Source organism: Vipera berus, assembly GCF_964194415.1.
Source record: "Vipera berus genome assembly, chromosome: Z".
NCBI lineage: Eukaryota > Metazoa > Chordata > Lepidosauria > Squamata > Viperidae > Vipera > Vipera berus.
Window position 1 is genome coordinate 110,668,776 of NC_138205.1, and position 14,533 is coordinate 110,683,308.

Consider the following 14,533-nt stretch of genomic DNA (forward strand, 5'->3'; position numbering starts at 1 on the left):
GTTCTAGGTTACATAAGGCCTTCGTTCTTGAAGCAGCTTTGGAGAATGCTTTTCCATGGCCTCTGCAGACTCCGAAAACCAAATGAAACCATTCTCTAAGCCTCATTTTCATGCGATGTTTGGAGCCTCTAAAGCAGATCTGGGCATTTTACAACCTGCAAGCCACCTGCCCTTTGATTATCCCTGTTTGGTCCATGGAAGTGGGGTGAATGGGTGTGTGTGTGTGAAATGGTGGCACCACAACAGTCCGTTTTTCCTGTAGCCTCTTAGGAAAATTAATTGACCATCTCTGCTCTAAAGGCCACACAAGAGTACAGCCCTTTCACATGACATCTAACGGCTTTGGAAGTTGTACAAGAGCACACCCCATTCTTTCTGTCTCTACAGCCTCCAAAAATCATGTGAGAACAGACACGTTTTTGAGAATAATTGTTGATGTTGGTGAACACTGGAGTGTCATCCAAAACATTGTGGCATATGACCTTTGACATGTGTCATAAGTGCTCCATTACTGTCATAAAGTGAAACCTGTAGTTTATTGTGCAATCTAGAAATAGAACATATTCATAATAACACAGAACAGAGTTAAACCTATTTAAAACATGTTTACTCAGATATGTTTATTTTTTAATTTCTTAGTGCAGTGTTTCTCAACCTTTACATCTTTAAGATATCTGCACTTCAACTCCCAGAATTCCCTTGTCAGCATGTCTGTACCTAGAATTATAGCCTTGATTTTATTTCCTGAATTTCTGTTAATTACATATTATTCTTATGGCTTTACCAAGTACTTTAAATGATTATATTACAATAGTGCTGTACAATATAAATTTACAAATGAACATGGCATTTTTGTATGACCTCCATCAGGCAATGTCTTTTATACTGTTCAATTAATCAAACTGGAACATTTGAACACAACTGCTCTCCATTTAATTTAATCACTTCTCTCAGGTATCAGGTGACTGCTTAGCTTCATCAGAAGTTTTATGACAAGACCTGCCTAAAAAAGAAAAACACATTAAATTGTAATAAAAGCCATGTAACAACAATAATAATAAAGTTGGAAGGGACCTTGGAGGTCATCTAGTCCAACCCCCTGCTCAGACAGGAAACCCTACACCTGACATGTCAAACTTGTGACGTCACGTGATGTCACGCAATGTATCGGGACGATTTTGCCATTGCCAGCAATGGGGTGGGCACAGCTTCCGGATGATGCATCTGGCCCGTGGGCCGGAAGTTTGACACCCCTGCCCTTTACCATTTCAGACAAATGGCTGTCCAGTCTCTTCTTAAAAGAGACTGTATTCTAACATTTTTATTTATTTAGCAAATTCATATGGGCGTCCATCTTATATATGATTTTGGGCAGCATACAACGCAGCAATAGTTAAAATAACTCTTAAAACATGGAAACATGAACAAAAATTAAATTATAAAAAAGCCAAAATTGGGTTTTGATAGTAAAGTATTTCAAGGAGTTTCCCAAGATTAAAGGGATAGACCAAAGCTAAGTGAACAGAGTTCCATAACTTCCTCAAGGGTAAACTTGATAATTGAGGATTATGCAGATAAGCATGCCACATACAACTTTAGGCAATATTGCCAAGGACTCACAACCCAGTCTTCTTTGACGAGTAGCATAAAGATATCCCAAATATTTGGGGATAACAAGACAAGCATATTGTCTCATCTGCTGTTGAGTTTTCTTTCCAAATTCCTTCATTTCCAGTAGGTAAGCTAGAATATTATTGTCAGCAACTAGAGTACAGTATATGCAGGCCAAACAGTTTGGAAGGAAAAGCAAAATAATGTAAGCTGTTTAAATGCTGGACGTCATTTGCTTCTTCTCTGTTGAAAGTAAAGCCAGGGCTTGTTTAAATTTTGATTAATATTAAATTATGCAAATTGAAATCTTTTCTAGAGTATAGTTTGGCATTTGGTAAGTATAAGATTATATAAAATGCCATTAATAATTTATCCAGCCTTAACCACTCAAGTGTTTCCAAACAGCAGACTATCAGACTATTTGCATGAGCTATTCTGAATTCATTTTTATTATTTTTTTATAGTTGAGAATATTTCTATACTGCTGCCAGAACATGTCTGATCGAATTGTGAAGACTTCATTCAATAACTTTACATTAACCTAATATTGTTTGCTCCAGTCGAGTATACGTTTCTAATTTGAGAAGATTTACCATTAGGGAATATTAGAGGGAGGACACTGTGTAATTTAAATACCTGCTTGGTGTGAACTATAAAGCTCATTTTGTTTTCCAGACTATGTATTTGAAAACAGGTATCGCCATCTCCCAACTGCCACATAAAGCAACCGTATTTTAAACTTATGAGCAAAGCCTGGAATATAAAAAAATACAAAAGGAAAAAAAAATGACAAACCAGAATAAGTCCTGAATTGAGATGAGTTAAACATTCAAAGTCCTTTGACGTAGGGTCACTAAAACACATCTAATAAATAATAACAAGAATGACAACAACTTATCACATTAAAATAAAACAAAATATATTTTGAGGTATAGCAAATGGGTGCTGTTTCACTATTTTCTCTTATGTGAACCTGTTTTCCTCTTCACTTCCTCACTGGTTTTTCTAGGAGCCAGTTCTATCCTTTGTGTGTGATAATGCAGCATCCCCTATATATCGGCGTCAGTTAGGGAAGTGTTGCTTAGTAGGAGAAAAATACTTAATAGGTGAAAATTACTATTGTTCACACTCTGCTGCCAAAAGGGACAAATGTTTTCCTCACTAAACCTTTTCCCGATAAACCTGTGCTTTTGGCAATGCCTGAAACTGTGCTGCTTGGCTTAATTAGAATGGAAAGCTTATCTATAAGTCAGGAATCCCCAAAATCTTCAGTTGATCAATTCATGAATTTTCAGATTCTTTATCGACCTCCCCCCAAATGTTTTTGCTTTGACACATTTATTATATGAAAATTCTCAAGGTTGAGTATGAACAGCAGGTGGCTGTTCATTCAATCCTGAATAACACTGCTTCATCATTAATGACCTCACATTCAGGATTGGGGCGGAACTCAACAGAAACTCCAAAGATTAAATAATCCCTATTGAACTTCCAGCATTTATTGATTGCCTATTGACTCCCAATCATTTATTAACATCCTTTTAACTTCCAGCCATTTACCCTTGGATAAAACCATCAATCATTGGGGGTCAATACTGACCACTCTGGAGTAAGTAAATATGATTTTGAGATTTTTAATATTCAGAGTTTCTTTTCCTATGAATTGAACCAAACAATCCAGGCTCCACCATGAATTAAACTAGCCATATCAAGGATGTGCACAGAATATTAGCTTGGTATCAATATCTTAAGCCTTTTGGATAATTGTCAGATTAATCATGTGACTGTACTGAGAATTTCTATTGGCCATATTACATTCACTTTTTAAAAGTAACTATAAATATTTTCTGTAGTATTGTTATTATTTCATTAAAAGAAATGGATGCTTGAAAAACAAAAATGGAAATGGACAATAATTTCTAAAGTCTGAAGTATCTTCAAAGGAAACACATTTTTATTGGTGAATAAATCACAAAGAACTGTTTCAAGACTAATATTTCAATACAACTATCAGATAGGAAAAATCACTAAATATGAGGAAATCATTCTATTTCTACTGAACTTCCTTTTTTCTTTCCATGAGTAGCATTTTCAACATAATTTAAATTAAATTAGCTAAAAACAATATGAAGTAGTGGTACAAAACCTTTCTAGACCCACAATTCCTATACCAGGAGCAGGAGGCAGCTATGGCTAGAGGCTTTTGCACAACTCTTTCTAGAATGAGAAGTTTGTTCACCATCACTCATGACTTCCTTACTAGACAGGATTATCACATGCACACTGCATGAGATTTTAAGAAGCTACAACTAATCCAGACTGCAGTGTCCAAGTAGTCACAACCCTCCTTCTTGTGCACATATCAACCATTATTTTGGGAGCTGCACTGGTTCTCAGTTGGCTTCTGACTGTAATTCAAGCACAGGCTACCAATTTGAAAGCCTTATGTGGGTTCAGATCATGAATGTCTGAACTATTTATTCTGGATAATATTTATCTAAAGAATAAGGTCAAATAAGTACAGTCTCTCCCTGGGTCGTTTGTTTATTTGTTCATGGGGTCCTTGGAACTCTCTAATCTTGGCTGTTTTCTTGCAGACTTATGAGTCACTCATGAGTTTGGTTTCCAGGAGCCACAGAAGTATTGATTCTCTAGCTCTGCCTTTTCTTTTGTAACAGCATTCCGCTGGATATTGAAATAGCTTCCTCACTTTGCAGCATTCAGAAAGTCTATAAAGGCTTAGCTGTTCAAATAAGCCCTGGGATGGTTGTCCCTCTATAAATGGAAATAGTTTTAATTTGGGTAATAGATTGCAACTACTGACAGATTGATTTCATGCTTATTGCACTTCTATTATAAAATTGTAGACCTCTAAAAGCTGGTTGTGACTGAAATGGTTTGTTCCCTTTTCAATCAATATATACAACAAGACAGCTAGCTAGCTTAATAGTGACTCTAGAAATATCAGTAACATTCATACTAAATTTAGGAAACTGTCAACTAATTTGGAATTATCCTAGAGCAGTGTTTCTCAAACTTAGCAAGTTTAAGATGTATGAACTTCAATTCCCAGAATTCCCCAATCAGCACACTGGGAGTTAACATCTACACATTTTAAACTTGCTGACCTTGGGAAACATCAATTTCAAAGGAATGCCTTTGAATATTTCTATATATCACCTTTTAAAATCTTTTGTATTCAACAATAATGCTCAATAAGTATTACAACAAAAGCACCACACATACCTTTGTTTCCATATTTAGAAGGTGGAGCCCTTTGACATTTATGCCTACATAAACTCTGATGACTTTATGATTGCTTGAGCTTGCCTTTGTGAATACTTGTCCTGTGAAAAAAGCAGCTCCATATGTAGGAATCTCCCAGCAGTTTTGCAAAAACATGCGTTGCAGATGATGCATTTCTTTACTCACACCCTCGCTAGTACTGAGACTCTGGAAATACAAATTGACATGCCCACATAGAATATAGTTTTAGTTTTATAGTTTTAGCTTTTATTTGAAATTTAAAAGCTTTAAAAAAATTTAACCCCTTGTAAAAATGAATGTGCTATTGAGTTTCAAATAAGCATAAACAGTTAAAAGAAGTTAAATTCTAATAAGTTGTGGATTGATCTAAAGGTTAAACCAAAAGATTTTGGATTTTTCTTCAGTACATTGGCAGGAAATACATAAAATCATAAAAATCAGGATACAATCTGAGTCGGTCACTGGGACCAGAGGTTTGTTCTTCCAAACTTTGGGTCTTGTGATGGAGCCCATACTCAGCGAACTTCTCAGTCCCCAGGATTGAGAAGTTGAGAATCTCCGCATCTTGGAGACTGAGAAGTTCCCTGAGCATGGGCTCCAGTATGAGTCAGAAAGGTTGGAAGAACAAATCTCTGATCTGGGTGACCGACTCAGATTGGATCCTGCAACATTATCCTGGGACACATATATTTGCCTTCATTCATAAAAACCAGAATCCATATGCATAATCTTCCAGGTTGTGCCTCTGATCTGCAAGTAACATTTAGCCAGGCTTATCTTCCAATAATTTGCTTTCAAGAACAATAAAGTAGTGATCATCATTATATGATAGTTATTATATAGATTCTAGATTAGTATTTTTTAAAAAAAATCTTGAATCTTCCACAGCTTAGCCTCCTCTGATGATCTACCTAGTTCTACAACTTCAAGAGTGACCAAATCTTCTATTTTTTCCTACAGTTTATCTTCCTGATAATTTTGGTTAATCTTTTGAGCACCACTGTATCTTTGTGTGTTCAGTGTGATCACAAAATAATACTCTAACTGTAGTAACCCATTCCATTTTTTATAAAATGATTTACATTCAGCACTTTTGTTTCAGGCAAGTTCTGTTTTAAATTTCCACAAGAATTGTTATTTTTTCCAAAAGGGCCTGAATTTCTGAAATTATAATGTTGTAATTATAACATTATAATAAGCTTCTTACCTTATATTCATGAAGTATTCGATTTGTCCAGTGAGGTGCCTTACTCTTTAATTTGGTAATTGGTACTATAGATTTCAAGTTTTCTTCGCTAAAAATTAAAATCAGACATATTATAAAACACTTGGGAAAAATTAAACGTATTTGCCTTAAGAAAGATAAGTGAGAAATAATATGCATTAAAAGTTTCAAATGTAAAATATTTTGTAGTACATTTTTATGAACATTTTATTGAATAAACAATGAAATATCAGTAATTTAAATGCACTTACTTTAGGAAGCCCTGCTTGTGCTTTTTACTTTCATAATTTCCATAGACAATTTGCAGCAAAAGGCTTGCAAGTGTGATCAGCTTGGCATCAGATGAGGCATAGAACCCTTTCAGTAAATTGTACCTGGCCTCATCAAATAGGATAAGAATCGCCAGTGGATCTTCAATCTGAAAGCACGTAAAGATGTATTATATGGATAGATGTATATACAATTGAAACACTGTCAAATGAAGCCAAAGTTCAGATGCTGAATTTGTGAAATCAAGTTTATGTTATTATATTTAGTAACAAGCCAATATATTCATTCTTTAAATTCCAAGTTTACTCCATCTCGAAGATTCAAAGCAACTAACAGCTAATTAAAGCAGACAGATGCTCAAGGTGGAATATGAATAATGATCAGATGTTTTGCACTTTGGGTCAATTATCAATAGAGGGAAACATTTATGTATGTATGTATGTATGTATGTATGTATGTATTGATTGATTGATTGATTGATAATTTCTATACCGCCCTTCTCCCGAAGGACTCAGGGCGGTGTACAGGGCAATAAAAGCACTACAAAAGTTTACAAAAGTTAAAAGTAAAATTAAATTAATTAAGCCCTAACAATAAATAATTAAAAATACCCCAAACCCTTAAACCAGGCCGGCCTGTTCAAATAAATAGGTTTTCAGATCACGGCGGAAAGAGCGAAGGTTGGGAGCCATCCGGAGCTAAACCAGTAATTGATTCCAAACGGCTGGCGTGCCCACAGAGAATGCTCTCCCCCTGGGGGCCGCAAGCCGACACTCTCTGACCGACAGCACCCTGAGGAGGCCCTCTCTGTGGAAGCGTACAGGACGAAGGGAAGATAACACCGGCAGCAGGTGTTCCCGTAAGTAATCCGGACCCATGCCATTTAGGGCTTTATAGGTAATCATCAGCACCTTGAATCTCACCCGGAGGGCAACTGGAAGCCAATGCAGCTCACAGAGAAGAGATGTTACATGGGAGTATCGGGAGACCCCCATCACAACTCGATCGGCCGCATTCTGCACCAGCTGAAGCCTCCGAGTGGTCCTCAAGGGCAGCCCCATGTACAGAGCATTGCAGTAGTCTATACGAGAGGTCACGAGCGCATGAGTGACTGTACGCAGGGCATCCCAGTCCAGATAGGGTCGCAACTGGCGCACCAGGCGAACCTGGGCAGAAGCCCCCCTGGTCACAACTCCTACATGGTCTTCCAAACTGAGCTGTGAGTCCAGGAGGACACCCAAGTTGCGAGCCCTATCTACAGGGGAGGTAACACCTCACCCCCCATGGTTAAAGATGGAATGGACCGAATTTCCTGAGATGCTGGAACGTACAACCACTCGGTCTTGTCGGGATTGAACTGAAGCCTGCTCCTCCCCATCCAGACCTGAACCGCCTCTAGGCAACGGGACATCACATCGAGGGCATCACTGGGGTGGTTTGGGGTAGAGATAAAAAGCTGGGTATCATCAGCGTACTGATGATACCCCACTCCAAAACCACGAATGATCTCACCCAGCGGCTTCATATAGATGTTGAACAGGAGAGGTGAGAGGACCGATCCCTGAGGAACTCCACAAATGAGAGGCCTCGAGGCTGATCTCTGCCTCTGCCAAACTAATCAAAATTAGTTTGATCTTATCATAAAAACTAATTTCTTAGCTTTTTAAAAATTGTTATATAACAGGAATCATATAAATACTTTTCGAGAAAAAACAACAACCAGCTTTTGACTGCAGTCATTTTTTTTTTCAGGAAATAAATCCTACAAATTTACTTCAGAAGATGTACTGCACATTACTACATTTTTAAAACTGTATATATTTTCCAAGTGAAGTAACCATAACCTTCCTTTAAATAACCACAAATAACTGATGTTTCATAATAATTAAAATCAGTGAAATTTGGATTTTCTTATACGTTACAGATGGAATATGTGTAGGTTATACAATGATAGCAAGATAACCTTAAAAAGGGGCTGCAAGAGTGGCTCCATTAGCTTAGTCCTGAAAGAGGAAAGGTTGAAAAAAAACAACCCAAGACTGTTCCACCTTGATTCTTTTTGGTATATGAGGGCAGAGCAAATTCTGCCAGGCTTTCAAGATTTTATTACTACACATTGCAACAATAAAGTAATCTTTGTGGAGACTGTTTCCCTACCTGGCCTATTTCAAAAGACGGGCAGTATGCCACCTTGGTTCAAAGTCACAAATAACTTTGTAGTTATTAAAAAAGCAAATATACAAACTGTTTAAAAATCAGCCAATGACAAATATTTAACAAACAAAAAAATTAATAGTTAATGATAGTAGTTGGTTTTTATGGCTCATTAGTCTGATGCATAGGAAGTATCCCATTAAGCAAGATCATTTGCCTTGTCAAGTGTGTGCATAGAATAATTTCTGGAACATTCAGACAGCACTTTACTGATTGGCTTCCAGTTTCATACTCTGGTTTTGACCCTGCATGTGACATAGAGTAACTTGTAATGCCAACCTTTTTTTCAATCTCTAAAGGTAGTCTCACATCCCTTTTCAAGAATAGCTGAGGTGTTTCCCTCTGAGGATCCAGGATTGTTAATTCAGTGAGTATTTCAGGCCAGTCATGAACATGCTGGAGAGGCTTATGATACGGCTTCAGCTGGAGACCTATACAACAAGAGCTCTATTTAAAGGTACATACCAAAGGCATATATGCGACAGCTTTTTAGCTTTAAAGGTTATACTGATTAAAAGAGGAAGGAATTCAAAAATTATTCCTCAAGTTAAATTTAAATTCTAAATACTTGGAAATTAATACTTTTTGAATCAATATAGAATTTGTAATTCATAATTCTGCTTTTTCATACCAGCAAATCATATTAGTGCTCCATTTTGAGTTGAGGAAATGGGGCTGATCATTTCCCCCCCCCCCACAAATTCTGATAATATTTTCACTATGAAGTATAATTCAATTTCTGGTACACAAGAAAAATGGTATGAAATGTCAAGCTCTCATCTTAAGCCATCCTCATCCCACTTTCATGATCAGGAGTGGAATAAACTAGAATTTAATTTCACTTAACAGGTTCAAAATGTATTGCTTACATGCAAATCATACACTGAATTTTAAAGTAAATTCTATTCATTTACTACACAACTAATTTCAAAGCCTGAATTGCTTTTGTAGTTTGCTTAGGAAACCTATTTATTTAAGCCATAGCTTTTAGTTTGTATAAAAAAAAACCTGCTCAGCTGAAACTAAGATTTTCCTCCTATCTTTATTGGTGAGCATCTGAATCTGCATGTTCTTGCTTCAAATCATGTCAACCAGAGAATATCGTTCTTTTCATTAATGTCATTAGGATCTTACTAGCTTCTACGGTCATTCAAACTGAGTTTATAGGATTTAAGGGCTTTGCCCAGTTGCTATTAAAAAATAATTTAAGTACAGGTAGTCCTCGACTTATAACAGTGACTGTTCAAAATTACACTGAAAAAGGTGACTTGTGATTGTTTTTCACAGTTACAACTATTGTAGGATCCCCACCGTTGCGTGATCAAAATTTAAAAGCTTGGCAACTGACACTTATTTATGATGGCTGCAGGGTTCCCGGATGAGGTGATCAACTTTTGTGACCTGCTGACAAGCAATGTCAATGGGAAAGCCAGATTCACTTAATAACCATGTTACTAACTCAACCACTGCAGTGATTCACTTAACAACTGTGACAAGAAAGGTCATAAAATGGAGCAAACTCACTTAACAACTGTCTCACTTAGCAAAAGAAATTGGTCTCAACTGTGGTCACAGTCAAGGACTACCTGTATACAACTTCTACTGCTGTTGAAACTATTGAAAATAAAAGAAAAAAAAGTACCCTAAAATCAACATGTTTCAGAAACAACTAAAGCATTTTTAATTACTTACTAAGGTTTTCAGAACAGATCCAAATAGTGAAGTATTGCTGTGTGTCTTGAGAAAGACGCATGCCTTCCATTATCTGCTGCACAGTAGTATTGTTTCCATATTTCAATTCCACAGAACGATATGAACCATCCATTCGATAAATTCGTACTTTTTCATACTATGGAAAATTGAAGATGAAGATCAGCAAATTTTGCATAGTATTAATAGCAAAACAAAATACATAGTTATCGGAACTTTCCCATTTACAATGTATGAGTGTCCCCAAACTACAAGTCAAGGTCAAGAATGATCTTTCATCCTGTTTTCTATGCACAAGGTCAGGAGAAGCATTAGTAGAGTTCACCATAAAATTCCAAGAATTACAGAAAAGTTTGTTTTAATCTACTGAAAACACGTCATACTGATAGAAAGCAATGTAAGAAAATTAAAATGCAAAAGAAACAGCCTGCTCTGTTTTAGAAAACCATTATTTATTAAATTACATTATTAATTTTAACAAAGATTTTAGTTCTTGGCCTTTCTACAATGGTCTAAAATCAATCAATTATACTTGATATAAACGTTTTTAACCTATAAAATGTAGATATTATAATATTAGAAACATGATGCCTACTTGTTTATTAATGGCCTCTTTAAGTAACATAGCTGTTTTTCCCCACTCATTTTGTTTGTTTTCTTCACAGATATTCAGTGGTGTTCTTCCTTGTTGATCAGTGATGTGCTACAAACAGAAATAAGACAACTTGCAAAAATACAGTTTTGCAAATATAAAATCAAATGGTACTTTTCTTTTAGTGAGACTTGAGTTTATCTAACCCAAGAATTTTTACCTATATTTTTACGCCACTGTTACTTAATAATTTTTAAAAAGGCATTGAAATCTCACAAAATAGTCACAAAAAGTAATTTCTCATAAGATTTGGGGTGTGTTTATATTTTCTTTTCTTTTCTTTTCTTTTCTTTTCTGGTGTTCGACATAACAAAAGTTCCTGATCTCTCCAGAATTTCAGAGAGGTGTCTTTTCCAATTTGCAGAGTTGCAGGGACTTGTACCTGAGATTGCTTTCCTGTAAAACATTTGCTATATTAATGTTACAGTTTGGGTAAGAATTGCAACATGTACAATACCTTTCCTGTCCCAAAAGCCTTCTTAAGTTATCATCTAAAAGTCTCCATAACTCATCATGCTTTCCATTTCCAACACTTAAGATCTGGATCTTTTAGGTTTGAAGTTCAAACCACTTCTAAATATAAATAAAAGCACTTTTGAAACTTTTCCGGTCCTTCCTGGGAAAAGGTCAATTACATATACTGTTCAAAGGCTGGCAATGATGTCAATCATTACTTTAGCAATAGCAAATCAGAAACACTGCAGGAAAAATCAGTTTTTCCTTTAGAATCTTAACTTTTTAGTGTACCACTGTGATAATTGGATTTTAATTGGGGTTTTATATTTATTCAAGGTCTAAATGTAATTATTTTAACTGTTTTTAATTTTTGTAATTGTTGTATTGTTATTTTAATAAAACCTTGTGAACCGCCCTGAGTCCTACGGGAGAAGGGCGGTATATAAGTCTAATAAAGATAAAGATAAAGATAATGAAAAGCACACCTACTTTTGTAATTCAAAGAACAAAATTTATTCCTTTAAGCAAGTTTAAATACAGCTGGCAAAAAAATCTTACCCTGTCAATTTCTGGATGGTTTAGGAGAATCTGAACAATATCGGCATGACCACCACCAGAAGCAAAATGAAGAGGAGAGCTGAGTTGTCCATTCAACAAATTTGGATTGCACTTTCCTTTCTCTAACAGCATTCGTGTTGCTTCTACTTTTCCATACCTGCCCAAAGAAAAGAAAAAGAAGAAAATAAAGGATTTTATTTTATGCAACCTAGGGTCACTTCTTTGTGAGATGGGTACCTATATGAAAAAATAAAAATAAATACATAAACATGTATAAAATAATTCTAGAAACCCTCCAAGGGATTAAACTTGCTCATCAATAATCCTGGTACAAACAACACAACAGATTTTTTGAATACCCTGCCTTCCTCAGAATATAGGTGCAATCTAATAAAAAAATAAGTTGCTTATGCCTTTATTTAGGATTCTAAATGAAGTAAGTTTTTTCCCAATATCTTAAGGAGGCCAGATATTTTTATCCAGATTTTTCAAATAAAATGTTCACAGCCTCTAAGTTTAAATTCCAGTAAAGGGTTGAACATATAACATATATACAACCTAGCATAAGGCAGCCATTTATGCCTGATAGGTTCCAACAAGAATAAAATCAATTAGCTCATTCTTTCTAATGGTCAGTAGTGAATATAACCAAAATTATAAAAAGCACCTTTACAGGGAAGTGTTGGGGCTTCTACTATGAGGCCCAGACAAAATAACACCTTACTGTGCTTGTCTGACTGCAAATGTCTAAAAAACAGGAATCTCCATCATTCTCAACAAAGATTCAAGGTATTTTACAGCAGGAAGGCAGCTCTTAACAGCAGCAAAGCAGTCTCACCTGCTGACAACCAGGTGAGACTAGCTAAGACTCCACAAAACAAATTATATTTGATTTGCCAGAACATCTTTTCATAGCCAATGAATAAATATCATCAGAAGTTTTTGAAATACTATTATTATCATGGGGATAGTATAGAGGTGTAGATGATGGGCATACATCCACTATGGCTTCATTTGGATTTGCACTGTAGCATAATAATCTATCCCGGAATCTTATTAATGGGATTCAAACTTCCCAATATGGGATATGGAAGCTAGACTTTGCCCACTTCACAAAATCAACTACAGCAATATTCACTCAGAGCAGAGGGGAAACAAAAGCTATCAGCTCAGTACCACACATTTTCTTGTCTCTCCTTTTGTTTTAACTATCTCATTAATTTTAAACAATTTTTAATGGGACTTTCTTTTAAAGTCAGTTTATATTACTTTGGCTGAAACAAATGTGAAGGTAAAAGCTTAGATAAAGATTTTTTTTGTGTGTGGACTTGAATGATGTGGGAAAAAGAAAGAAGTGATATGTCATGAGCCTGGACTCTTCCTTACAGAGATCAGCCAAACAAAGATAGAACACTTTACAAGAAGGATCTGTAAGTAAAACATATGCTTCTTTATTTCAGTCAAATTTAATTCCGTAGAATGGAACCTTCAAACAGAAACAGAACAACAACAGCTGTCAGAGCATTCCTATCTGTTAGGGAAGAACAAAATGGGAGTCAGGACTCCCTCATGGACTCTCATTCCAGCTAATTAGTCCATCTACCAGCCTTGGGAATTGAAAACAAGCTTAAAGATAAAAGCTGAAATCAGAAGAGGTACAAGTTCCCCTGGGAAAATTCAATAGAGTATATGGCAAAACAGTGCCTGCATACAGCTTAAACTTTGATCTCCATTATTTGAGCACTCCTCATCCATAAAACATGAACTGGACATGCTGAAAGGATATATAGTATATAAATTTATATTTAAAAGCATTACACTGGACCATTCATTTCTATCAAAGCAGTCTATTTAACCCTTTTATCTGGGGCAAGTAAAGAAAAAGTAAAACAATCTGACAAAATGCCATACTACCTGAATACTCTTTAAAGCACGGGTGTCAAACTCGCCACATCATGTGACGTGTCGTGACATATCACAACTTTTTGCATTGCTGGCAATGGGGTGGGCGCGGCTTCAGTATGATGAAACCAGCCTGTGGGCCAGCAGTTTGACACCCCTGCTTTAAAGCTTCATAGGGCAAAAGGAGTGTGCTTCACACATACCAAAGCTCCCTCAGCTGCTACAGAAAAATCTTTGTAATTCAAACTGCTTAGAGCAGACACAACAGACTGCTCTCAGCATTTTTTTATTAAAAAGTTTTACAATACATTTTATCTTTAACAAAACAAAACAAAACCCCTCCCAACCCCCTCCCCTCCCACCCACCCCCCACTCCCCAACCCTCCCCAACCCCTCCCTCCCTTCCCCCTCCCCCCTCCCCGACTTCCCAGAGCTAAGTACAGGGTATAAGAATACAAACAATCATAATCTAGTTTATGCAAACAATCATAAACTATTAAAACTATCACACTTTAACTCATATGAATTAACTCCAAACAGTATAAATATCACATCAATAATTATTCAAATGCTGGATAATACTTTTTAGTCCTATATTTACTCCGTAGTATCTCTCTGTTGCAAATAGTCTTTCAGGTACACTAAAGTCTTTGCCATATCCTCGAAAT

At 36.1% G+C, this 14,533-nt stretch overlaps 1 protein-coding gene across 4 annotated transcripts in view; it reads right to left on the bottom strand.

The window, feature by feature from the left end:
• Positions 1 to 517: 517 nt before the first annotated feature.
• KRIT1 (KRIT1 ankyrin repeat containing) overlaps positions 518 to 14,533 on the bottom strand; it is a gene marked incomplete at its 5' end in the record, with an annotated part of 30,284 nt that continues 16,268 nt past the window's right edge. For 3 of the 4 annotated variants that reach the window (XM_081344351.1, XM_081344352.1, XM_081344353.1), the window contains 9 exons: positions 518 to 1,003; positions 2,248 to 2,364; positions 4,858 to 5,064; positions 6,086 to 6,173; positions 6,355 to 6,521; positions 8,867 to 9,018; positions 10,280 to 10,436; positions 10,893 to 11,000; positions 11,964 to 12,120. In XM_081344351.1, coding sequence (XP_081200477.1) covers positions 938 to 1,003; positions 2,248 to 2,364; positions 4,858 to 5,064; positions 6,086 to 6,173; positions 6,355 to 6,521; positions 8,867 to 9,018; positions 10,280 to 10,436; positions 10,893 to 11,000; positions 11,964 to 12,120 — 1,219 coding nt within the window. In that variant the 3' untranslated portion in view covers positions 518 to 937. The remainder of the gene's footprint in view (positions 1,004 to 2,247; positions 2,365 to 4,857; positions 5,065 to 6,085; positions 6,174 to 6,354; positions 6,522 to 8,866; positions 9,019 to 10,279; positions 10,437 to 10,892; positions 11,001 to 11,963; positions 12,121 to 14,533) is intronic. The other variant, XR_014028552.1, reaches the window with a different exon arrangement.